We start from the raw sequence: 27,351 nt of genomic DNA, 5'->3' as shown, positions 1-27,351 counted from the left end.
GTGAAGCGCAAGCAGTCAAGGGCGGAGCCGGTGGTGTCTGGCGAGGGCAGCTTCCACCAGGACCGAACCGGCTGACAAGTGGGTAAACCAGGCACCCCCATTGATTGAGGATGGAGCTATCATTGCAGAGTCTCGCCACATTCTGCCCATGATGAAAATCTGGCCGACAAATATGGGTTGCCATGACCACACATGCATTTCATAGATATGGAATCATTTTGATTGCTTATCTTATTGAAATGCATTTAATCGCCTTATTCTTTTGAAATGCCCATGTGACTTACGCTTCCTTGAATTACGTTTGACATGCGCCCAGCCCGCCGGATGAGTGGTTAGTGCATTGGCCTCACAGTTCTGGGCCCCTTGGATTGAACCCAGGTTGGTACTCCTGTGAGAGGTTTGCATGTTCACCCTGGGTTTGTTTGGGTTTTTTCTGTGTAGTCTAGTATCTTCCCACTTTCCAAAAACATGTGTGGTAGGCTGTTTGAACACTCTAAAGTTGCCCCCAGGTATGAGTGTGAGCATGAATGTGGCTGGGTCACACTTGCGAAAGAGATCTTTATCTCAATGGGTTCTATCTGGTTAAATAAAGGTCAAGTAAACAAATAAAATACGCTTTTGGTGGAGTGAAGCCTATTTCAGTTGATTTTAGAGATACGCCACCATTTACACTCACATTCCCAGTATACGTCATTGTGATTACACAGGTGTCCTGCACAAGAGCCCGGCAAATGAATCACTACACTTGGTAATAATGTACAGCTAAAGGTCATTAAAGCACTATGTTATTCTCTCACAGGAGGGAAACTAGAGGATCTTATATGAAGGACTGATGAGCCCAGTCCTTGAAGGTTGTTCTTGCAGCTGTGCTTGGGCCTCTGTAGGTAAACATTTGAACTCCAGTGTGAACTATAGTGTTGCTTGGCCTGTGTATGAGAAATCCCAGTCAGCGTCTTGACCATGAGACCATGATTTTTTTTAACAACTAATAGTAAGTCAAACTGTCGGCAATACATTACAAATTCAGACCAAGGGGAACAGGTTAAAACAATCTTCGGAATTAATGTATGTCAATGAATTAAATCTAAGATTAACTACATTAAGAACAACACGTTAAAGTTCTGTTACGCCTAAAGAATACTCGTGATTGAAGTGATGTACTTTTAGAAAAAAAAAAACAATGTTGATGAGCACACAGTTAAATCCGGAATACCTTTACTCTCTCTAAGTGACCAAAAGCATGTCCCTTTAGATGAGCTCTACTGGACAGGCTATTCACGTGACTGCACAAATGCCACGTATACAAACTCACCGAGTTTAAGTAGGTCAAGTGTTTTTGATTTACGATTTCCATCCTCAGGTTTTCTAAACAGGAACACGGGTCAACGTTACATTTGGAACATCTGAGGATGCAAATTGACGGAGCCAAAAAACAAGTCCAGCCGAATGAATCCCCGTTAGCAGAGCTGCTTGTAAAGGATCCCTCTCCAAACTTGGATGAGACCCAAACCACAAGACAAAGATTGACAAATGACAAGCATCAACTTAATCCCCACATATTTTACTACCTAGCAGTCACTTACTGCATTATACTGAGAATGTTCTGAAATGGAATGTAAAAAAAAGCATGTAAATCTGAAAAATATGATCATTACATAAACAAACATATGATGTTATGCATGTATTTTTTCTTAACAATAGCCCTTTCTCCAGTGCATTTTCATTTTTGAGATATAATAGAGTATTTAAGCAACAAAATAAACATATATTTGTGCTTTAGTCACCCACAGCATCATGCTTCTCTTTTATAGAATTTTAACAATAGAACATGCAAAACTGTGACCTTTCTCTCAGCATTTTTATATATAGACAAACAGTCTGTGTAAAAAAAATTGGAGAGAACTGTGTGCATACATCTTTTTATCTGTTAAAGGTGCAGTTTTGCAGCAGAAATCCGAAAACAATTTTAGTTGAAAAGGGATATATGAAGCCGGATGAGGGAGGCCCTTCTTTCTCCCTCTTTTCCCTCTGCCCTTCCTATCTGTCCCCCCTCCACAATGTTTTTATTACAGACACACCCCTGACCTTCATAGCTCTCCTCCATACACCCAAACACACATACTACTGTACCACCACCACCACCACCACTATTTCCTCCATTTACCCCAGCCCCCATGTGCAAGACGAGCGTGGATGTACGAATGCCACGTGAACGATTAAGGCGTACAGCCGCAGTGGACTCGATATTTATTGTAGGAAGGCGCGTCAACACGTCAATCCTAATCATGCATTGGCGTTGTCCACTCATCTTTTTTTCAGTCCTCTCGGTGTGCTTTTTGCATTGTGCATTATGTATGGCACCCGATCGAGCGACATCGCCTCGCAGCCTACCAGTGCACTGCAGAGTAGACACACCCCTCGTCTTCTCACGCCTGACCGCACACATTTTGAGGATGTCAAACAAACAATGAGGCGAGACGCGTTAATGAAAACAGGGCGAGCATGTGGCTCTAATGGCGTCATTTCATTGTGATGACGACGACGGACAACGGTACGATTATGTTTTACGCATTCACGCACGGAACACCCGCCGTTTTACAAACAAAGACTCTTTGGGTGCAGGAAAACAAAACGGCCCGCATTTCATAAACTGCCTCAGTAGGGGTTGGCGCTCTGTTGAGTGTGAGGTGCTAGTGATCAACACAACGGGGGGTTTTTGCAAGCGATGCGCGCAGTTTGGAGGCAAAACCATGTTGCTTTAAGCTCACGCGGTCAAAGTTGTTTACCTCTTCCTTACCTCTGACGTCACGACACACCCCTGTTTGGGGGGTTGGGTTTCTGCTTTACGGACACAAAAACGGGCCAATCAGCGTCCTGCTTTGTCCTCGTGTCACAAACTCGATCAGGGCCGAGCCGCTTAGGTTATCCGTGATTGGCTACGAGGAGTATGTGGGCGGGGAGGAAATCCCTCTTTCCCCGTAGAGGCTCGGAGGAGGAGGCGGTGCATAACAAAAAGTAATGGCCATCTATTTGGTTATAGAAGAGCCAAGGATATATGTCGCCTTTCAACAGTAGGTGTGAATTTATTCTCCGCGTGTTTGAGGGTTTTTGCTTTCTCGTGTCACATTCAAAGCTTTGCCTTTCATTTTGGGGCGATCGCTCGATGGTTCCCCCGCTTCAAAGCTGCGCGAAGTTGCAGCCGCGTTTGAGGAATGAAGGCAGGCTGCTAACCACGCTAAAAGCGTTAGCCACTAGTAACAGCGCCGTCGCCTCCACCACGGCCGCCGCGTGCGCGTCAATCCGATGTCTGTAAGGGCGGGCGCGATTTCAATGTTTTTCTTCTCCACATTGGCAAAATTTCCCTCAAGACAACCGCCCCCCTCACTCCAAAACATTGGCCATCAACATGGAGTGGACACGCACGGGGGACGAGATCTAAAGAGGGATTAAAAGCAAGTGGGGTCTTCATGGGGGGCGAAAGTTGAGTTAAACTGTCAAGGATTGAACGCTCACGTTGCACAAGAGCAACGTGCGAAAGTCCAGACGGACTTATTGAAATGTCTCCTCCTTACGACAGCCTAATTTGAAGGCCAGTCGCGTTTTATAAACTTGTCGATGTATCAATATCACTGCGCAACTTGGTTTGACAATTTGACCCTGTGATGAGTAACATCGTGCTTGTTATGTCGCTCGCTGTTGATCATAGTTTTTTTGGCGTTATATAAACGGCAAATGTTGGCCAGGTCCGAGGGTTAAGGCCCCCTTCACTGACTTGCCACATGCCTTTTTGCTTTTCTATTGAACAGGATTAACATCTTGGGATAAACGGAGGAAAGCTTTCAAGTCTCAGCCAGTGTTCAAGGGCATGCCAAATCCTCAGGTGAGCCATTTCTATCACACATAAGCCGAAATAAAAACAAGCCATACAATGTAGTGGTGCTCAGAGTTCATTGATTCATTGCCTTGAAAATTACATCACAAAGTCCCAAAAAAGAACAGAAAGTGCTTTTATTTGTCCTATGTAATGTCACAATTACACTTTTTTTTAATAATAATTATATAATTTGAAATATGGGTGGCTAATAAACCCGCTTCACTTTAAGTAATAATTTGGTTATCAATTAATTTGACTAATTACATAGTATTTTGAAAAACTGACTTTAAGGTCTTTCTTGTCAAAACAGTTATTTTTAACATTCTACATTAATCATATTTTCATCAATAAAATAACTTGCTACCTCAAAGCTGGCATATGATAAGAAATTCCATAGGCCACTATATTATGATATAATGTAAGAAAATAGAAAATGTATTCATCTAAATCTATAACCACAGCCACCAACCTCCCCCAGCACAGTCAAAACAAATTTTCCCTATAAACATTCCTTCCAGTGATTAAGCTAAATGATTTCTTACAATGTATACCTGTTTCCTATTATTATTCACTTCTTAATTGAATGCACAATATTTTAACCCGGTCGGCTTCACACCCTGCGTGGAAAATGATGAAATAATTTCCATTATCATTGCTTTAGGTTGACAATGGCTAATCTTCTAGTGCATTAAATGGAATTTCAGGTGCATGAAATGCATATTTACATTGTATCAAGTGGTCAACTTTTTAAAATACAAAATGTCTTTTACTTGCTTACCTGCAATTGCATCACGATTTTCATGGAAAATGCATATGTTGGAGATGGTACAGTCAATTAGTTAACTATACATATTTCTGATATGTACTGAGAGCCATTGGGGATGGGCTCCGTCACTAGACGACAATTGCATCGTTGCTGGTAAATTTTAGTCAATGGGGTGAATACATTAAAATAATTACATACCTGTCAACCTCGAACCATTTGTGATCTTACCAAATTTTGTTTTCGCCCTTACATATATGTATAAATACATGGAAAATCTTACCACTTTACTTTTTTGTAAAAAATCACGAACAACAAGTAGAAAATGCCAGAAACAGCTGATCAAATGAAAGTAAACATAAACAAGGGAACAGGAAACGGAAATCACATGGTGAAAGTGTTACAAAACGAAATGTTTATCATGATCTTTTTTTTTTAGCCAATCAGAGGCGCCGGTACATATATCACTTGGCAGACATGCGTTTCCGGGAAGAAACAATGGCGGATGGTGAAAAATGGCTAGAAAGTGCCTTAATTTATTTTTCTTTCTCAAAATCACCGTTTAGCGTACCATTTTCATGTGTACAGCGTACCAATATAAAAATGGGCTTTCAGTTGTACCAATTACGGCGAGAACGTACCAGTTGACAGGTATGTAATTATACACATTGTGTAATTGTCAGCAGATTTTCTAAGGCATTCTTTGTTACAAACTTCGGAAATGCAATGCATTGACTTAATATTTAGATTCAATATCCAGCTGTAAATCAAACTTGCCCATTCCACCTTTTAGACATTTAGCCTCTTACATGTGATGTCTATGGATATACCCTCCTCTTCTATCATATCATGACAGTAGCAGTTGATAGCTACATCCTGGCGCATAATGTAAATGGAGAAAGAGGCCATTGTACTCACCCATAAACATCCACTTGTACTGTACATACTGTACCGGCCCCATATAGTAGTTTACAGGTCCTCTATTAACCTCTGTGGCTTCTAGTTCAAAGTCATCATCCAGCTTTCATCTGTTGGAGATGGAGAACCTGCCACCCAAGAAGACAGAGTTGTTTTTGAATTTTTTTTAAAGCGACTTAATTTTTTTTTTTTTACATCGATTGAAGAGGTTAGCAGTGCAATGCGGTTTAATATTTCCATTGAAAAAACATTATTTTTAATATAAATTCAAGCAAATGTCATAAATGATAACAATAGTTGACCAGTATTTATATTGAGGGCACATTTTTGAAAGTTGTAAAAGATTAACTTGTGTGAGCATTTCCCCCCTACTCATTTGTGGCCATTCCAGTTATGTCAGTTTATCTCTCCTTGTTTGACGAGCGGCTGTGTTTGAAAATGTGCATTGCCTGTCAAATTTAGCAAAGGCATAAACAGGACTCTCGGTGTATGTGTTGAGTGGGCTTCTCTCTGCCTTTCTCCCGCTCTAGAGTCCAGTAAGGGGCCCAGCATAAGGGGCAGGCTGCCGTCACTGCCTCCCTCTCTCTCTCTCTCTCTCTCTTTCCCTTTGCTGGCCAGCAGCGGGGGCCTGGGTAGGGTAATGAGTGGTGCAGAGACCATAAAGTTAGACATGGGACACGGGATCCCCCGCCAAACCCCCTCCCACCCAAGTTTAGCCCATCCTGTGTGGGGCACAGGTCACCTTGTCATGTGCTGTTACTGCTGCTGTAACATACTGACTGTGATTGCAGGAAAAAAGCATGAGAGAGACCCGCAGAGGGAAGGGTGCATGGGAGAAGGGACAGGACTGGACTAGTCAGCTCTACCAGTTGTTTCACTGCATTGCATTGCAAACCTTTTTATCAGCTGTGTTGTTGTCGTTTCTCTTCAATTGTTGTTCTTCATTCATCTGCTGGCTATAGATATTGGAAGAATAGAATTGGAACATTTTACATGCCTCACCAAATGCATTTTGCCCCAAAAATTTGAAATGATGAGAGCATATTTTTCAAATTGTATGTGACCAGCAAGTTTGTCAATTAACAAAAATGGTAAAATCAAATAAACCTTTGACACCAAAAGTTACGCCACCGTTTAGGGCTATGGGGAAAAAGTCCAGGTTTCACATAACTGTTGTTCACAAATGACAATAACAAAGACAAGTGGGTTATCAGTGTGTACTTTCTGCCCAGTACACGTCGTCTATATATCAGATATAAATACAAATAAAGGAGTCCAGATTGCTGTGTGTGGAAATAAATCATGCCAACATTAGTTCTTGGGATGGGTTGTAACATTCATTAATTACCAACGCTGCTTATCCTTGTCTGGGTTGGAGGTGCTGGAGCCCATCCGACTTTGGGCAACCATCTGCATTCAAAATCACACCGCCACTGAGTGGGAATCTATCTGGCGCTTGTACCACTTCACCATCATTGATGTGGTTTGTTGCATGTTGATGGTATGAAACAAGAATGTTTTCTTTGCAAGTTGATTTACAGTTTGCAACCCTAACAGTTCTGCTTACGGAAGCTGTGCTCCTAAACGAATCTGCAGCCACGTTGTTAATATATGTTTGTGTTCTCTCCAACGTATTTTTGTGCTGTTTGACCTTTTAACATGTGACTAAATTCACATATACTATGTAGTTTCATTGAGGGCCTCTTTCTAAGTAGCCCAGATAACTCCAGATCTGATTTGTTTTATGAGTCGTTTGTACTTAAGATGACCCACCTGTGGTATGTGTTAAAACAGTACCATCTACATATTCCTCCCTTCTTTCTCAACAACTTCCTACCATATTTTTCCATTCTATTTTTCTTCAATTCCCCACCTTTCGAAGGGTATTTTTGGCCTTGTATTCGGCACCATTTGTGGGGTCGTTCATATGATGTAGACAGGAGATGCTCATTAGTCTGTCAAAGAATGCCTCGATCCAGAACTTTATAGCCCATTCTCACTACTGTTTAGGTCTGGATGAGATTCATATTTTTGACTAGTCCCTTGGAAAGATGTCAGAAATTTTTGGCATTCTTATGCCGTGATTTTAGAATTCCTCAGTTTGTATTTTGGGATTCAACACTTTACCCACACTTTGCCCAATTTTTATGTGCAATTGAACGGTGTCCTGGAATATCAAGGATGATACCCCTTATTTACTTTACCCACTTTCTTTCAAATTTCACTCAATCATGCTCTTGGTCCTTGGTGAGTAAATTCACGGGAAAATTATTATTTAATGGCCAAATACAAGTTTACTTGCCATTTAGAGTCGAAATCAGTCTAAGTCTAATGGCTTTAATTTGATATTATGGCTATAGGGTATATTTTGATTGTCACTACACACCTGCACTCAAACCAATAATTCTAAGCAGGAGAAGTAATTTAACTTCTCTCTCTGTTGCCATGGTAAATCGACAAAACAAGGCTCTATTGCTGATGTCTTTTTGTTATAGTGGTGCACGTGCTTATCTCAAGGTGAACAACGCTTGCAAGGGGTAGAGTTCAATTTTAAATTTGGAATACAAGTGTTAAAATGATAGAACATGTCTTCTTGTCTTGTTAAAAGTAATTCTCATCTCTAATTGTACAAAAATGCCACTGCACCAAAAAAAAAAAGTCAATCACGTGTTTTCCCCTTGATCCCTGCCAAGATGAGGAGACAGCACGGATGAAAGAAATTTATATTTGGCCTGTATTTAAAGTATCTCTTGAATGTGTATATTTAGCCTGCTTCCTAGATTTCAAAAAAATGGGCGCATTTGTGTTGATCTCTTGTCTGGTCCATGTTTCTGTGCCAGCGCTTAATTCTAGCCTTGTCTGTCTCGCAACAGAAAGGATCACTAAGGCTATGTGACCCAGAAATTCACAGAGGTTACCCCCTGCCTCATTTGCTATAACTTTCCCCTATCCCATCACAACCATTATTCGCCCTCCCACTACCTTCTCTCTCTCTTTCTCGATCTCTCTCGCCACCAACTTATCGCTTCTACGGTCCGCTTTGCTCATAAATCCCTCTCTCCTTCCGCACCGCACTTAACTATGCTCTCCTGTGGGTTGATGTTTTGCCTCCCTGACTGCAGTAAGCGGTCATTCAAAGGGAAGATGATGAGAAATGCCTGCGTGGCAGAGCACAGTCGTGACCAATTGCATCTTAGGTAGTGTTTCAATTCTGAGTTGTCAGTGGCAACAATTTGTATGATTGCAACAGGCAGAAAACAAAGTGGGCTCCTGCTAATTCTCTGCACTGCACATGTTTATCCTTAATATCTATATATTTGGTAAACCCAGGGTAGAGCTATGAAATCAATGTGACTTTTTACAAAGTAATGTACGTACATCAAATTTTACTACGCGTTGAATTTGAGAAGGGTGCAAAGGATTTGTTTATTACAGGCGATACCTTTCTTAGACAGCTTGCTCTTTCTTGTTGTGAGACACAAACATTTAAAAAAATATTTTTTAATCAATTTAAAATTAGTCAAGTTTTAAACTGTTATGTTGCATTTTAGTTCTTAAGTTAAACACTCACTACTTGGCCAATTTGTGTTTATATATCTTTTTCAGTTAGACATTGCACTAGATTTGCATTATTTACATTGCAGTGTAATTATGTTAATCCCAGGGGCTTAATATTGTGTGCGAGAAAAAATATATATATGTAATATACACATGTATACATGTCTATATATATATTTATATATATCTATATTAGTAATGTGATCCACATATTGTCAAAAATAATGTAATTGAATTTTTTCTTTAAATACTGTGATATAATTTTGAGGCTATATCCGCTACCCTTATTATAATGAAATCAATGAATGACACATTTTTATAAAGCAACCAGCAGTAGGAATATACTAACACCTCTGTCAGTGTCATGGTTATTCTGACACTGGCAAGTGTGATTGATACTGCTGACAGTTAGAAGTACAATGCATATTATTCAAGAGTGGTAAGTCAGCGTAAAACCATAGCTCTCAGCTGTTTGCTGTATTGCGTTTCTGAAACAGAAAGGAGTACAGATCTGGTCTAATAACGTGCTGAATTATTTAGCACCTCTCCCAATAAAGCCTTGCATTTAGTGTAATAGCCTGTCAAAACTCAATGGAAGCACAAAGGGGGATTTCACTCATTAGTCAGTAATGTTGGAAGTTGAAGTTGCATTTCTGCTTGGAGTAGCTGACTTGCACATGACTTTATTTGTGTGTGTGTGTGTGTGTGTGTGTGTGTGTGGGGGGGGGGGGGGGGTTGACGTTATCACTGTAGCATCATCATGGATATGAGGTCCACGTATTGTCAGAGTGGTCCTGTAAAAAATGAATTTAGCATCTATCTGTGTCTTTTAATAGTAATATTTAGTAGCAGATGCCACTCAGGAAATTTTTTGTTTCCGGGGACAAGAAATTTATTACTAATTGAGGGAATATTTTCGACCAATCGAATGTGTTGCAAGTGCAACTAAATTAGATATTTCTCATCCAAACTGCAATTTATAAACGTCACCACGCAGAGTGAATCTCATATCATGTATGCGTTGTATAATACACACACACACATCTGGCAATTCTGAAAATATTCGGTAGGAATGAGTTTAAAATTAGTTTAAGGGTTACTTAAAGGTATACAAACATCACCACTGTCATCTAGTTGTTTGTTTATTAATTATTTTAGAATGTGACATGATATCCTAACGATGAAAATATGACGTTGACATATCTGCTACACGACTGATTGCATTGCTGCATTCTGTTGACCTTTGTTCTTACTAACGACTGAAATGATGGCTTGGAGAAAAGAACTAGTTTTAAGAGATGGCGGAAATAAGAGTCATGGTGAAGCAGTAAGCTACCCTTCTTTATATGTTGTAACTTATTTGCATGAAATAAAAAGTCAGATTTGTTTTTTCCTCTCCATTAACTTGACTAAGTTCATGTTTTCAGGAAGAAACAGACTTTTTCCATCAGCAATCTGTCAGTAGTTTATAGTTTTTTAGTTTATTTTTGCTCCTTTGCTCGTCAAATATTTGTTTTTGGCTGCCTCAATGTTAAGATGTGCAGAGCTTTGCTCACTCTCTGCTTTCCCAAGATTGTTTGTGCTTTAACTTGTGATGTTTTGATCCATAATCGCAACTTGTTGCACAGGCCTGCGCCACGTGACGCCTGGATCTGCGAAGCAGTTGCGTTGCTTGTGCTTGACTTTTTACGATTTCAGCGGCATGTTGTTAACATGGGCGTGGTGGCTCAGTAAGAAAGTTCCAAATATGTTCTGTTGGCTAAACATTATTAATATGCGTAACTGAGCGATTGTTACAAACATTTGAAATGATTTGGTTGCTGTATAAACCTCTCCTCCAGTTGATAAGTGGTTTTGTGGATGTTTGTCTAGTTTGGGTACACTCCTTTCCCTTTTCTTGTCATTTCCTCAAGCTCCTCGCCTACTTTCACTCAGCAGTAGAAGCAAAGAAACTACTAAGAAAGGCTCTTTGTGGGAAGGACAGTGCGGATTTGTTTTTGAGGATGCTGGCCTCGTGGTGACAAGCCTTTGTGTACCCTTCACAAGGCTATTTATTGAAATAAATGCCCAAGCGCTGGGGACAAACAAATATAGCGCACATATTTGGAATTGAACAGAAATTTTCCACTTGATGCGTGGAAAACTCTGAATTCTTTTCAAAAGAAGTTGAAGATTGAATTCATTTTACAAAGGACAAACTGGAAACTTGAGGTTTCTTTTCTGGATGGGACATCATCTGGATTGCAGGGAGAAACCGTGACAGGAATTTGTTTCTAACGTTTAGTATGAAAACAGATGACAGATAAAACGCAGTGTCAGTTTGTGAGTGTGGAGAAGTTGTGTAACTTTTTTTTTAATTTTTTATCTCTGTTTTTGTTGAAAATGTGCAATGTTTTCCTTCAAGGAAACAAAAGGGTTTGATTATCAACCACAATCATTTTAAAAGAAATATTTTATGAACCAAATATGGCAAGTATCTAAATATATACTATCTGCTGGTCTCAGATTAATGTAGTATTGTTTTTGTTAATTTTGACACCCTCTAAACTACACTCATATTCTCATAAGGTTTTGTGTTAATTGTAGATTTTTGTTCCTTCTGCATACTCCAATCCCTTTTGGCAAAAATACACAGCAGTCGGTTACAAATTTACTTCACATTTTCCATCTGCTCTCTCTCTCTCTCCCTGTGTTCAGTAATGGAGCCCACTGTTGTGAGTACATCCAACCTGGCCCCTGACGAGTTTGACAGGAATGTGCCTCGAATCTGTGGTGTGTGTGGCGACAAAGCCACCGGCTTTCACTTCAACGCCATGACCTGCGAGGGCTGCAAGGGTTTTTTCAGGTAGATAAACGCATGCCCCACTGGCCGGTAACATTGAAAACATGCCGACGAGCTGATGTAAGCGGATGCACATGGTCTACATAGTTAAGTACATGCGCTTAGTTTGTGCTTTGCGCGACAGTTTTACTATCCTGCTGAAAAAAACACATTGCTTCACATAAGCATTAGTATGCATGCACAGGTCCGGCCTATGAAAAGTGAACCCCCCCCCTCCCCTACTCATTCCCTCACACGCGCGAACCCATGCACACATACGTGCACACTATTTAGTTACATAAGAACACATTCAAAACACCATCGGTGTAGACATTAATACCCAACAGCAGGTAGAGCTTATTGCTTTTTATATTTCTGTCTGGAAAGTACATGTAATACATTATTTCCTATTCTTATGTGTATATTTAACCATGGGTCTGTGAATGCTGGAAAAAAATATATCTGACGTCTTGCAGAATTAGAAAAAAAATCAAGAATATTAAAATAGAAATATTTAAGACTACAAATGTTTTGAAATTCCTCCATAACAACTATGTTTGTTTGTTTCCTTAGCACTTATCCTCACAGGGGTCATGTAGGGTGCTGGAGCCTGTCCCAGCCAACTGTGGGCAGTAGGGAGGGCACAGCCTGAATTGGTTGCCATCCAATTGTGGGGCACAAGAAGACGCTCAAGCATTTACGCTCACTCACACTCGTACTTGGGGCCAATGTAGAGTGTTTGGGATGTGGGAGGAAACTGGAGTATCTGGAGAAAAATCACACTAGCATAAGGAGAACTTGAAAACTCCAAACTGTGTTTTTCTAGTACACATTTTCAGATTGTGCCTTGCACAGGTTGGCATAATCATCCCAAGCAAATGGGCATTTTGACAGACTCATTTTTTTGCTGTACCCTGACATGTTTTTTATTAAATGTCTTAAGTCCTGTTCGCTCAATTGGCCTCCACTTGAACCTATTGAAGAATGTGTCTGTCGGTGCAATATTTGTTCGTCGCTCCAACCACCAACAAGCCGCTCTGCTACAATCCATGGCTATTTGCATTATCGTTTGGCGTGACTTGCCGACCCAGTTAGACTTCTCGTCATCCATTTAATTCTTATTAGGTTTTGAAACTTAAACTGATATTCACTATGTAATGTTCACCTAGTCTTGTCTGTAAACGTTTTCATTCTAACAGGTTTGGGCAAGCACAATTTCTATTTAATATGCATCTTGATGTAACTTACATAAATTCCTGGGGCATTAAATAATTTAAGGCATTCATGTCATCTGACTTTTTTTGTTGCTTAAGTTATACTAACTGACACAAAAAATGTTCCCTCTTGATTCAGGCGCAGTATGAAACGCAAGGCCTCCTTCACATGTCCCTTTAATGGTAGTTGTACTATCACTAAGGACAACAGACGCCACTGCCAGGCATGCCGACTTAAACGATGTGTGGACATAGGAATGATGAAAGAGTGTAAGTATGGCTGCTTATCCAGTTGCAATGTATTGTCTTAAAGTACATGCAAGTATATTATGCTATGTCCTATAATGTCTTATATTCACACTGGCTATTGTGCATGAGGTCTTTGTTGCATCAACAAAGCATCAATGTGTTCTTCAAGGGAAGCTTATACAGCTTTCATCAGAGATTCTTAAACTGTTTTGCTCTCACTGGAAATAATTATTTGATATTATCACACAATTCTGCCATTGTTTTCTTTGCTTATGCAATTGCAAATTTGTCATTTGTATTTATTGCACAATTGGTCACCCTAATAATAATTATACGGTATGGTTATAGTTTAATCTTACATTGCCAAGATAACTTTGGACAAAAATCATTTGTTTTAAAATGAACATTTTCTCCTCTAAACATTACATTATATTTAGATTTGGGTCAAGCATCGCTGGGATTTTGACCCCATTAGATTGTTGACATGTTTGAACTAGTGGAGTCAGCCCGCATTGTAAAGACTAATTATTCTCCAGGGTTAGGGTTTCAAACACCTGTCCTCTGTAAAAATTCATGAGGCCCCCTCCTCCTCTTTGTTTTTTGTGTTGTTTTTCTGAAGATTCTGAATGGAATAGCAAGCAGAAGTATATGCGTTTTTAGCACATTGTCCATATTTTTCCAAAATTCTTTGTTAAGGAGCTCCATAAGAGTAGTGGCTTTGCCAAGTGAATTGGCATCCATTATAATCAGTGTGTGTAGTTACACAGCACACCTTTTCAGTGTGTCACTGTTGCGTCGCTGCTCCGCCATTGGGTGAAGATAAGCAAGGTTTCAATTTTTTGCCGAATGCCACAAATCTCAAGATTCCAAAGATTTTCTTCTTTTGATGATGAAAATGTGATTTTTAGACGTTCAAAATCGTACCATATTGTATGAACACACACCATTTTTATTTTAGTTATAACAAAATAGCAAGAAAAGAGAGCCACGGTAGCTGAACCACCGGGTGTGGAGAGGGTATTGATTTGTTTCATTGTTCATTATTAAATTAAACCCACCTAAACTATGCTGTTGGAAAGCAAGTCTGTATACACGCAGTTAGAGAGAATGAGATAAAGGATGCCAGTGACAAAGCGGAATGGAATGGGTGAGCCAGTGGCAAGCAGGAACTTTTAATAACGTTTTGGTTTGATCGTCGCACGTTCAATAAAGCCAATGAAAGAGCATTGGCGACGAGTTATATTTTTGTCACCAGGGAAGGCAATCGGAGAACAATGATTTGCATGCAATGTAATACTCCACCAACAGTTTGTATGGTAAGTGGATGGTCTTTCACACTGCCGATCTCATTCAATGCCTGGTGGTGATTTTCTGTGAAATGTCGATAATATCTGTAGTGTTCGGCGAATCGACACAATTGTTTCGCTTGCATCTTGTGGACAATGCATGCACACGTCTAAGGGCCTACAGACGCATCTGATTGGTCAAGGAGGATTATGCCTTGCCTATGTCCCTCTATTTTGTTGTGTTTTGAAAAAGAAAACAAAGAGGTGTGTGTGTGTGTGTGTGTGGGGGGGGGGGGGTATTTATTGTTTCATGTTATTGACAACCAGCTTGCTGACTCTGGCTCTCTCTGGCTCTCTGAGAGCTAATTCAGTGGCCGGAACAACAAGGAGCCCACAGAACAAAGACAATGTTCTCAGTTGTTCAGTGCAGCAGGGGTCCCAATGTGGACAGCTCCCCTCCCATTCTCTTCCTCTAGAGAACAACAACACCTCCGCCCATTGCTATATTGACATAGCTGTCACCACAATACAAAATTAGTCACACACAAACATAATGACCCTTTTCCTATGCATTAGTTAATTGTCTTTAAAAGAAAGAGGAAGACAAAAAACATATAAACAAAAGACTTTGTTTCTTGGCCTTTTCCCCCCACCACAGTCATCCTGACAGACGAAGAAGTGCAGAGGAAGAAGGACCTCATTCAGCGGCGAAAGGATGAAGAGGCCCAACGCGAAGCAGAGAGAGAGGCACGGCGACCTCGACTGACTGACGAACAGAGTCAAGTCATCGCCACACTGGTGGAGGCCCACCACAAAACATTCGACGACTCCTACTCTGACTTCTGCCGCTTTCGGGTTTGTGTCACATTCTCCAATACACCAACCGCGTAGTTACTACACAGATTGCTTATACCATGTACCTAACTACCATGCTCTTTCCTCTCTTTCCAATCCACCCGTCTCTCCCTCCATGTATAGCCTCCTGTGCGCGAGGGGCCGGTGACGCGTAGCGCCAGCAGAGCCGCTTCCCTTCACTCTCTGTCGGATGCGTCCTCTGATTCCTTCAGTCACTCCCCCGGTGAGAAGCTCGGTCTCTGCAAATGTCCCTCAAGATCAACATTGGCTGCTGGGTGAAATCATTCAAATAGACCTCCACACACAGTTGCCTTTAGTAGCAAATGTTTATTAAAAAGCGTCATAAATCCCCTTGCAAGTGTTATTAAAAAAAAGCATGGACTTATATTGACAGAAACTATTTAGAGTAGAGTAGAAGAGTACTATTCATAATTGGCTTGAAACACCTGTTTTTCCTCGGATTTTATTGGCTTATATAAGTTGGTTGTACTGTTTTACTTGGAATAGTGAGGAGGTTCTTTGAAGTCCTCGTATCCTGCGGACACCTTGCGCCTGCTTGTAAACACTGGTTCGTTAATACATTGGTCACTAATGCACTGCAAACAACAAGAGGCACGGTCACATGGCCTACATGCCGTGCCAGCAAATGGACTGGAAATAACCCCAGTGATGTTGAAGGGCTTGATGTGTTTTTCAAAGCTGTCACCCATGCTTCCGTTCTGCTCACAGTTACTCATACTCGTCTGTTCGTTCACTTAGTTTGAAGTATTTTTATTTTTAGATTTTCTTATTGTATCACTCATTTTTTATTTTTTTTTGGTCTGTTTTCCTACAGAATCAGTTGACACCAAAATGAACTTGAACAACTTGATGATGATGTACCACGATCAAGGTGGCAGCCCTGATTCCAGTGAAGAAGAAGCATCCAGCTTCTCCATGCTTCCACATCTTGCAGACCTGGTCTCTTACAGCATTCAGAAAGTCATTGGTTTTGCCAAGATGATCCCTGGCTTCAGGTAATTCTTTATAACTAATGTGGTGTCTTTTAAGGCATTAATACCGAGAATAAATTCTTGTTCTTGAAAATGGTATCTGCAGAAACAAGCAAACGTTAGCCCATAAAACCAAGCACGTTTCATGTAGAAGTTAGCCATTAGTAACGAAATTTAAAAACACATTGCAAAAAGTTTTAGTACATGTTCTACAGAAACTAACTCACAACGGACTGGGGAAATGGATTGGAATTTTGTATGAATGAAGGAAAACGTTATTTTCCTAAAGCAACTTAAATGTCACGTCCCAGAGCTCCAATATGTAAAGGCAATTCTATGATTTTTTTTTTTTAGCAACCGGAAAGCGCCAATCTGATTTATTTCGTTTATTTATTCTCCCCCCTCCCCCCAAGTTCACGCAGCCCCTTATTGTTAATACTTTGACCCCAAAAGTATGTTCACTTTATTGCTCATAGACAGTCATTAGGACACGAGGCCTCCAAATGTTGTCGTCCGTAACGATTCAAATACTGTGACCTTCCCCTTGTCACACTTGACAAACCAACATGCTGGCAGGAAGAAATGTCCCATCTTGGGGTCGCCCTAAAGGCAAGGTTAAAATGAGCTAGGGTCCGTATTTCCTGACAGTTGTCATCACCATTGGTAGCAAATGATGGATGTGGTTGGATTAACTTTGCAATGTTTTTTCACCTATCCCTGTGCCAGAACTGGGGCACACTTTTTGCATTGCAAAAATCTCAAGGCACCACTCTAATTTAAAACTTTATCACCTATATTTACAATATGAAGCCTGAATGTGTTATTATATTTGGAATAATTATTCCGATTCAGGTTTACCAGTTGCAAGTAGACGTAGGCTAACATATGATCTTTTTTGTTGTTGCAGGGAGCTGAGTGCAGAGGATCAGATTGCCTTGCTAAAGTCAAGTGCCATCGAAGTGATCATGCTACGCTCCAATCAGAGCTTCAACCTGGAAGACATGTCTTGGAGCTGTGGGGCACCTGACTTTAAATACCAGATCAGTGATGTTACTAAAGGTCAGTCAAAATACTGCCGCCTACGTATTTTGTATCACACTACTACTGTTTGTCTTTTCCGCATGCCTCTTTTTTTTTGTAAATATATGACTCCCCGAGCACTTTAAAGAAGTGCTGCCACATACCGAACATTTATTGGCAGAATCCAAAAACATTAAACCCGTGCAGCAATGTCAGCAGCATCTGAGTTTATATATCCATCAAGGAATTCTCTGGACAACTTATCCTCACTAGAGTTTTGGGCACACTGGAGTCTATCCAAGTTCACTTAGGGGAGGGTGACAGGCAGAGTACACCTCGAACAACCATTCATTCTCACATTCATCCCTGCAGACAGTTTCCAATTATTCCACCATGCATGTGTTGTAATTTAGGGGGAACCCCGCAGAGATAGAAAAAAATGTGCAAGCATGGCTCCGTGTACACTGAAAGACATGCGCCCTTCTTTGAACCTTTGACCACTAAACTGAAACACGTGACAATAGTCCTCCACCACCATCCTTGTTTTTCTTACTTGTGTACATTTGTAACTCTGACTTGAGGCCATACTGCAGGAGTAGTAGAGTAGTGAGACAAAGTCACTCTTTTGGATGTAAGCCCATAAATGCCCCCAGCGCCCACACACATCACAGTGACACTACCCCGTAGACATGGTTTCAATTCGGGATATCACTGTGATGTTGTGCAGTGTGGCATAACTTGAATTTCTGTCAAAAATGAACACTGTGGTGTAAATGTCACAGATTATGCTTTTGAAAATGATCAAAATATGCAAAATGGTGTTTAAATGGGAGCTACTGTTGCCTCTGTGCTGTAGCTGGCCACACTCTGGAGTTGCTGGAGCCGTTGGTTAAGTTCCAGGTGGGCCTCAAGAAGCTCAACCTGCACGAAGAGGAACATGTGCTGCTGATGGCCATCTGCTTGCTTTCTCCAGGTACTGCATGCTGCTCATTAGTCAGGTTTAAATGACTAATGGAAGGAAGGCAAAAAAGATTTGACAAATTTGCCTTTGGCTATAATCTCTAATATTTACATGTAGTATATCTTCATTAATATGGGTTGTCTCTTTCTATGTAATATGAAACTAGCAGCACGCAACTACAATCAACTGATTATACTTTTAAGACACCAGATTGGTGAAAATGCATCTTCTTTTTTGGTTGGAATGAAAATCTGCACCCACTGCTGCCCTTGAGGACTGGTTTGGACACCTGTGTTATACACCTACCAACCCATCTTTTTCCCCCCAACAGACCGCCCTGGAGTTCAGGACCACACACGGATCGAAGCCCTCCAAGACCGCCTGTCAGTAACTCTGCAGGCCTACATCCAGCTCAACCACCCCGGAGGGAGCCTGCTCTATGCCAAAATGATCCAGAAGCTGGCCGACCTGCGCAGCCTGAACGAGGAGCACTCGAAACAGTACCGCTCGCTCTCTTTCCAGCCCGAGCACAGCATGCAGCTCACCCCATTGGTCTTGGAGGTGTTTGGCAGCGAGGTCTCCTAAGGCCAGACCGGGGTATGTGGGTATAAAACGGAAGAGGGGGAGGAGGGGGGCTGTGGAGGAAGATACCCTGGATGGACAGCAAGTGTGTGCGTGTGTGAGGGTCTTCAAGGAATCCATATGAAGAGCAAACAGCCGTTTGAGTGACAGTAAACAAGGGAACTACATTCAGTACAATTTAAGCTAAGCATACTTCTGCCTCTTGACAGTGTTTTTTTTTCTTCTTTTTTTTTGTCTATTTAAATCAGCGCTGCTTCAAAATGCCTGGACATATTGTGCACGTACACAGTGCACAACAACCACACTCAGTTATTCATTTAGCCATTCCGTTGAGCTACCTCTTTTTTTACTGGGGTTGTTTTATATTTCTCTCACCTCTGTGGATGCTTTAGATACAGGACGGACAACGTTTTATTTGATCAATATCAGTGCCTGTGCATTATTGTTATCATTTTTGTTTTAACGGTCATCTGCTTCTCTCCCAGGAAGCGTGTGTACCAACCTTTCATCTCACACCAAAGGTATGGTCCTCAAGCGTCGCAGAATACTGCGACGTGCAAATGATTTTTTTTCTGACTTAGCTTCACTGCCTAGGAAGGAAAACGGTCAGTATTTAGATTTAGGTTGCAGAGTGTAGTCTGTCATTTAGCAGATTGGGGTTTTGGTTTGCCAGGTTTTGGGAGGTGAGTATTTGCCACTAAATGTGTTAGCTGCTATATTTTTTAACTGCTAACTGTCAATCAAACCAAGCCAACATTATGGCTTATTGCGCTTTAGGTTGTCTCTCATTAGAATCTTCTCTTCTGATATAGCTCATTCCGTGTAAATAGCTCATTGCTTCCATTGTGTATCCTAAGCACTGTTATATCACCATTTATTCAAACTATATACTATATATCACAGATTTTAAAGGGCTAAATGCCGACTCTAACTGGAATAGTGCATTATGTAGGAGACCTGACTTCTTAATATATAGCTGCATACCGTATTTGGAATTTGTGTCGAAAAGGCTCCGGATTTTTTTTAAAATTTTTTTTTTAAGTCAACACATTTTCTAAAACAATTCCAAGAATTGTTACCACGTGTGCTTTACAAGCCGCGTCACAACTATGTACTTATCCCACCTTTTCATTTCTGACTGAAAAGTCAATTTTCTAGAACGTCTAGGAGCACTCGGGGTTGGTCATGATGGTGGCCAGCCCCTCTCTTGGGCCCCCTGTAGTTCATGCGTACTGTGCAGCCCCCACCGGCTGTCTTGCCTAAAGATTGAATTTTCACAACAATAATATCTCAACATAGAGGTAGACCAGGGATGCTATTTCCATAGTTGGACCTTGTACATACTGGTTATGCCTATAACTGAACTTTGAATAACCTTGGACCTGTTAAATATTTTAACATGAATAACATTTAAAGAATCTGGCCAGGTACACAGTGAAGAATACATTTATTGTAAGGTTAAAAAGAGTATGGATGTGTAATATTAAATCGTGTAAATCTGTTAGGGAAAAAATCAAAAATATCTGATTTCTTTTTTTTTGGGTCTTCATTGTAGAATTGTATTAATCTAAGAGAAGATGAAAAAATAAGAAAAAGTCGTAATATTGTAGACATAAACCTGAAGACGTATTAACCCCCCAAGTTTAACAGTTAAGATTAAAAATTAATTTATTTTTTATGTTGAGAAAACACAATGCAAAATGATTTTGTACCTTTGTGAAGCAAATGTAAAGATTAAAATAACGTGGGGGAATTTGAAAGGTAATTTAAACTGATCATGTATAATAAGATGCTATATATAGATTATTGCCCTGTTGAATTTTATGGATTGAGATTCTATTTGATAATAATTATCTGGGTTCATTTGTCTTTCAATAGTACTCCAATGTTGCCAATATTGTTTGGTCATTGAGTTATTTGAGCAATTCATAGTTGTGAAGCATCGAGCCTGATGTTGTCAGTGGACTGTTCTTATGCCAAGTCCAACACGAACATTTGACGGCGTTTAGAACTCTTAAAGAAAGTAGTTAAGTGGGTGGTCTCTTGCTCATTTGTTAAAATTGTGCTAAGCTGACTTCTGATGTGTTGGTGGGTTCGTTGGTTAATAACGTGATCTTCACGTCAACAACCTTGGACCATTGTGTGTAATTGGAGGAAGTTGTGCATGAGATCATTATTGTGTTTTAAAAATTTAACAAATGTTGCATGTACATCTAAAATTGTTCTTAGTGCGTCAAATTAGCGCGAGTCCCTTTTCCGTCAAGTCTAAGTCTATTTTAATAAGAGGCCTTGAGGCCGCAATGTGGCATTCGGACTATTTTGCCAGAGTTCTGTCTCGAGCAATTGTTGACATCTGCGAAGAGATTTTTGTGATTGGCTATGCAGGCTTCCTGTGCCAGATCTATTTTGCTTCCAGTGACATCATCTCAGGGCGACTCTTGGATCCATCATGCTGCTCCTCGTTAATACTCTTCTTAGAGCATACTTGCTTTAAGTTGTGCAGCCTAAACTGACTCACCAGCAGGACCATTCTCCGTCACTGTGGCTTTAGTCTAATTTTTACTGTTGGTAACTTGTGCCAAACTAACCAGATGGGAATGCAGTACACGTTGATTCCCTCTTAATGTAAAGACTTTGTATTCGTTCACGAATTATCTCCAATACAGTATGCAAACCTATGTACTCATAGTACGTTCATATCCACAAATGTGAGGATCTAGTGTCTTGAGGCAGTACCACTCGTTTAGGGTATGTCAGGACAGATAACGGACGTATAGTGTGCTTTTCTTTTCAATTTCTCATTATTATTATTTTTAAATGCGACATTGACCTTTTGAGGGTTTTCTACATATGTGGGTCTGTATGTATTGTAGCCTTGATTCTGGTGTTGTTCTGTTTTTGAGGTGAGATATAGAATTGCAGTGTTGATTCTTCCCAAGGTGTATTTAGGCGACACTGAAAAGACAAACGTTTTTTTATGACGGCATATTCAACTAAGAAATCATTATAAGCAAGAATATGTAGCGAGGTTAGTGCTAGTTTTATTGTTTGCTTATTTTAAAGTATTATTAATGATATTAGCATTGTCGAGTGTCATTGTTGTGGGAGTTTCGATATTCACTTCACATAGGATTGCATATAAGTCAAAATATGGCTTTTCTTGGTTAGTGTTATTTGTTTCCCCCTTAAGATCACAACTTTATTCATCTAAACCTCGGGCGTAATTCTTTAGATTCTTTTCAGTGCAGCCGTAATACTACTTTGTAGGTATGTCTGTTTGGAATGTGTAAGTGCCACGGGGTGACGTCCCGCCACTCAAGAACAGGGTTAGAAGGCTCATCGGTTGGGTATTTTTGTAACTGAACGGGGAAATTCTAGACCAGGGGTCACCGGCCTTTTTGACAGTGAAAGCTATTTCTTGATTACTGCTTAATACAAAGGGCTACCAGTTTCATGCACACTTTTGACACCACTAGTTTGCTCAAAAAAAACATTGAATAGTTTTATTCTATATTATTAGTCATTATATTTATTTATGTGAAGACACTTATCCGTTCTTGGCTCATCATTACACTACAAAAGAGACAAATACCAATATTCAAGACTATTTCTATCATCTGCCAGTGTTTACATTTTCAAGTTATAACTTCTACAACATTCCTAGAATGAACAACGTTCAGTCACGGGTGAACAACAGTATTTTTGGTCCGCAAGACACTCATGTGGTACTCTGGGCCTGCCACGTTCCCGCAGGCATCACGTTGATGACCCCTGTTCTAGAAAATGAAGTAATGTCAAAGTTGGCATTCATTACTAAGTCACATTGTACATATCTTTGATACCCTCATATCGACACAAGAGTACCCTGTTTGTTTGTTTTCACCTTTAAAAAAAAAGCTGCTTCAAACCTTTGTATCTTTGTAGTTGTTAGAATACTAGACTCGGTAAATCCTTCTGTGACAGATCCGCAACGGATGACGTGCGTCCGTCTTTTTGCGCTCGGCTCAACATTGGCGACGTCAAATAATAACTGTAATATACGTTGGGACATTTTGGTACACGATCACCAGCAAGCTTTACGGTTCACATTTTGCTCTTTTTGAAACAGTCTTCATATAGCTCTCACTATTACAAATCCTGTCAGTAACACACTTGTAAAAGTCTTCCCCTCCCACTTGTGCTCGTGTTTTCGTTCCCGCATTTACGACAGGGATTGTAATGGAACCAACATAATGTAGTTGTTCAGATGTGGAGTGTCCACAATGGATGTACACCATAGTCAACCTAATTGAAAAGAAAAAAAACTACCTCTTTTAGCTTAAATTTTTTTGCTATAGCATTTGCTTCAGTTTTTACTTATGTAATATTTGTATTCATGTTGGTATTTATTGCTGTCTAATTAGTCATACTTCAATGATTACCTCAAGAGATATCTCACAGATTTTGGGAGAGTCGAGCTAATGAAGTTGTCAATGGTTTTGTTTTGTTTGTTTTTCATTGTACTCTTGTCTTCTACTTAGCATTGCTTCTTTTTTTTGTTTGTTTGTTTTTCTCGGTGCACAAAATACTCTTGAGTGTTTTCAAACAAATCTTGTGCCTGCACCAGTGGAGCTCACACTGGCTAGAAAGAGGCTACACTTGCCCTGTATGCATCAATTGAAAGGAGAATGAAAATGATCTTCCCATGTCTTGTGGGACTTAAAAATATTTGCTTGGCTTACTCCCAGCCACGACCGAGTGTAACTTTCCTTTTGGCCAAAGTCAGCTCCGGATAGGCTCAAACTCATTATGCTAATAAAGGCAAGAAAGAGAGAATAGAAGGATGATCCTCAACAACAACAAAAAATAACTTTTATAGATACATTGGTTTAAAAGAAAACCAATTGAAAATATGCAAATCGCATGCGGGCTACAGATCTGACTTTCCAGAAACTCATGCAACAGCAACAATGTTGGTGGTTTTCTTTTTTTATCTCCCTCTGTTCCTCTCATCAATTTACTTTAATTACTTCTCTTAAAAATCACTGTTGTGCCATATTTTCTTCTACTTGACCATGACTGGCATCACTGTGTTCTAAGGTACATTGAGTGCTTTTGGAAATGTTTGTCAGGAAAATCTGATACAGTAATTAAGAAGGTGTGCACTCCCTCCCTTTTAAAACAAGTAAAGTTTTGGCCTTAATGATTTTGAAAAGAAATTGCAAGAATATCGGGCAAATACAAATGGTAGTTGCCATGCTACATGTCAACAATCTGAATACTTGTTCAGCCTGTGTAGAGGTTTTTCTCCAATCCTGATTTTTTTTCTTTTTATTCAATAGAGTGGCATTTTTACAGGGGTTTGTAGGCTTATTGGAGCCAATTTTTAGTGGGAAAACCTGGAAAGGAACTTTATCAAAGGCGGTGTAGCAAGAAAATGTCCAAATGACTCAATTGGTGTAATGAGAGGTGTGTTAGCTCCACTTGGTACTAGTATATACGTGTACATATTGTCCTAAGCCGCCTTATGATGTAGTGCACGGGTGGCCAAGTCCAGTCCTCGAGGGCCCCTATCCAGTCTGTTTTCCATATCTCCCTCTTCTACCACACCTGAAACAAATACTCAACTCATCAGCAAGCTGTCCAGAAACTTAATAATAATCCCGATTATTTGATTCAGGTGTGTTGGTGGAGGGAGGCATGGAAAACAGACTGGAACGGACTTAGCCACCTCTGCCCTATCCAGTCTGTTTTCCCATGTCTCCCGCCACCAACACACCTGAATCAAATCATTGGGATCTGGACAGCTTGCCGTTGATTATTTGATTTAGGTGTGGTAGAGGAAGGAGGTGTGGAAAACAGACTGAATGGGGGCTCTGGTGGACCGGACTTGGCCACCCCTGCCTTAAGAGGATGTGTGGGACAGAAATTGAATTAATTTACTTCTGTATTCTTTCCCCTTAATTCTAATCCCTTGCCTTTATCATATGCGACCCATGTGAGGTCCAATGAGTTTGAAAAGGTGACATTGTTGGTGCACAAAACATGCAATGCTGGTTAGAGTTCTGTAGTTGTTAAATCTTCACAAAGAGACACTACATCAGTGGTCTCCAAAGTATTCCACAAAGGGGTGCAGGTTTTCATTTACAACCCAGAAAGAGGACACCTTTTTTTTCACCAATCTGGTGTCCTAAAAGTGCAACCAGTGGATTGCAGTCAGGTGTTTCTTGTTTTCTGCAGAAATCTCATTGGTTAAAATGTCTGTGTTGGATGGGGTTGGAACAAAAACCTGCACCCACAGTGTCCCCCGAGAACCGATTTGGGGACCCCTGCGCTACATATTGCAGGCGTGGTCCTAAGTGTCATTCCACTACTTCCGAATAGGAATTTGTGGTACTCATTAGACAGTGGTCACTTTTTGTACTCATGTCAAACTGCTTCAGGTAAACACTGAATATATTTTTTATTTTTTTTAATTTTTTTATATGAGGAACATTGTTGCTATGGCAACTTGTACCCTGAGCTGTGTGCCATATGACCTTTTGACTGCAGGGACATGTTCTTCAATTTCATTTGAGACTGGGAGAGATTCTGACCTATTATGTAGTACTTCTGAACATGGCATTGAATTCTAATTGTGAAGCCAAATTATGCCACATTCAATTAAAACGCCTAAACCAACAAAAGCACTTAATGTAATCTTATATAATGCGCGCATACTGATGAAAACTATTTGCCACAAAGGGCCTAACGTATAGGTCACGCTTGGCTGTAGTTATCAGAAAAAAAATTAAATCATCTAAATGCTATTTTAATTACAACTTTATCTTTTGTCTCTTTTTTTTCCTCAAAGATCTCTTTTCTATTATAAATTGCTGTTTATGAAATATTATTTTGTCTGATGTTTTGCAAATCAAAAATAAACACTTGTACAGTGCAGTTTGTTTCAGGGTCAGTTTTTCAAACTGGGTTTCCTAGCCTTCAAGAAACTGAAAGTGTATTTTACTTTAATGTAATCACACAGCACACCAGCTTAGTCACAAAGGTTTTATACAATATGTGTGACAAAAATACAGTGTGCTGTAATAATGATCCTGACTGACTTGTTTTAAAAAAAAAACATGGCCTCCCACCTCATTATGCCCAAAGTAAAAATTAAGTAGACTTTTGGATGCATGTGGTGTTGCATCAACTTTTCTTTTTTTGATTAGACTCTTCTCCATGCATACTCCCATTGATCCCCATTGATAAGCAATAGTGTAACAATATTTTCAAAAATAATTCAGAGATCTTTTGTACTTTAGATGTGGTGAAAAAACTAAATGAAGGCAACTATTTTCCTACATTTTTACTTTGAAATTCTGAGTGTGGCAGTCAAAGAATGACATTTGAAAATATGAATTGTTTACAGCTCTGTCAAAAAAAAAGGTTTTCCCACCCCTGATTTAAACGATCTAGTTTAAATGTATGCATTCTAGGTTATAGCCAGTAGAGAGCAGTGTCTTTTCAATAAACCAAATATCACATCGGTGACCTGATGACCTGTGAAAAAGGACCAGGCGGCAGCGGTTGGCATCAGTTGGCCGGTGGCTGATCACATGACCACAAAGTTGTGGTGGCACGCAAGAGTACACCCTCTCACAAAGCTATCAAGCCACATGTGACATGTGAACAATATGCCGGATGAGATTGCAGCTCATCTCCGTCGACATCTCCCGCAGGCCGAGGAAAGAGTGAAATTGCATCGGGGGGCGGGTGGCATAAAGGGGGAACAAATAAAAGGTTATCAGAGAAATCCAGTCCTCGTTCGACAGTTAATTGTCAGACTTGGTGCGGAGCAGATGGGCTTATTTTGCCTGCTGATAAGCTCACTCTCCTCCGGTCCCTTCAAACCGTTACATCTGCTAATGGAAAAGAGAGGCTCTGGTTGCAGCGACCCTAGGTGAGCACGTTCTGGCAGCCCCGGATCCCAGCAGAGTAGGAGAAATTGTACACCCAGTGCGCTGACGAGGGGCAGATTCCTAAAAGCACCTTGGCGTCCATATGTAATAAGAATCAGCCACTCTTCAGGTATGCAAAAGTCAGCCAGTATTCAAGGATGGTGGACATCTGTACATCCGTAAACAAAGTTGCACTGGAATTTCTTAAGTTCAATGTCGGAGTTTGGCCCATTTTTTTCGTTTTGAATTGAAACCATTCGTTAAAAACTGACTATGTCAATTTATTGGCAATTTATGTATTCTCCCATCATCACTGAAAATTGGCCCTAATAATTCCTG

At 40.3% G+C, this 27,351-nt stretch overlaps 1 protein-coding gene across 1 annotated transcript; it reads left to right on the top strand.

Annotated features, from left to right (window-relative positions):
* The first annotated feature begins 2,984 nt into the window (after positions 1 to 2,984).
* Positions 2,985 to 26,011, top strand: LOC144202878 (vitamin D3 receptor B-like). Its single transcript, XM_077725959.1, has 10 exons — positions 2,985 to 3,071; positions 3,807 to 3,880; positions 11,811 to 11,958; positions 13,288 to 13,418; positions 15,342 to 15,538; positions 15,662 to 15,761; positions 16,374 to 16,554; positions 17,438 to 17,589; positions 18,407 to 18,523; positions 18,843 to 26,011. Exons 3-10 carry the CDS (start codon positions 11,813 to 11,815, stop codon positions 19,094 to 19,096), a joined length of 1,278 nt encoding a protein of 425 aa, XP_077582085.1. The 5' UTR covers positions 2,985 to 3,071; positions 3,807 to 3,880; positions 11,811 to 11,812; the 3' UTR covers positions 19,097 to 26,011.
* The last annotated feature ends 1,340 nt before the right edge of the window (positions 26,012 to 27,351 follow it).

This window comes from Stigmatopora nigra, chromosome 10, assembly GCF_051989575.1.
Source record: "Stigmatopora nigra isolate UIUO_SnigA chromosome 10, RoL_Snig_1.1, whole genome shotgun sequence".
NCBI classification, from domain to species: domain Eukaryota; kingdom Metazoa; phylum Chordata; class Actinopteri; order Syngnathiformes; family Syngnathidae; genus Stigmatopora; species Stigmatopora nigra.
This window is presented reverse-complemented; position numbering and strand designations above follow the sequence as displayed.

What these genes read in the sequence shown, in the direction of transcription:
- LOC144202878 (XM_077725959.1), top strand. Translation starts at nt 11,813, where the DNA reads ATGGAGCCCACTGTTGTGAGTACATCCAACCTGGCCCCTGACGAGTTT. An exon ending in GGCTGCAAGGGTTTTTTCAG is followed by an intron (nt 11,959 to 13,287) that starts GTAGATAAACGC and finishes CTCTTGATTCAG; the next exon opens with GCGCAGTATGAAACGCAAGG. An exon ending in CATCTGCTTGCTTTCTCCAG is followed by an intron (nt 18,524 to 18,842) that starts GTACTGCATGCT and finishes TCCCCCCAACAG; the next exon opens with ACCGCCCTGGAGTTCAGGAC.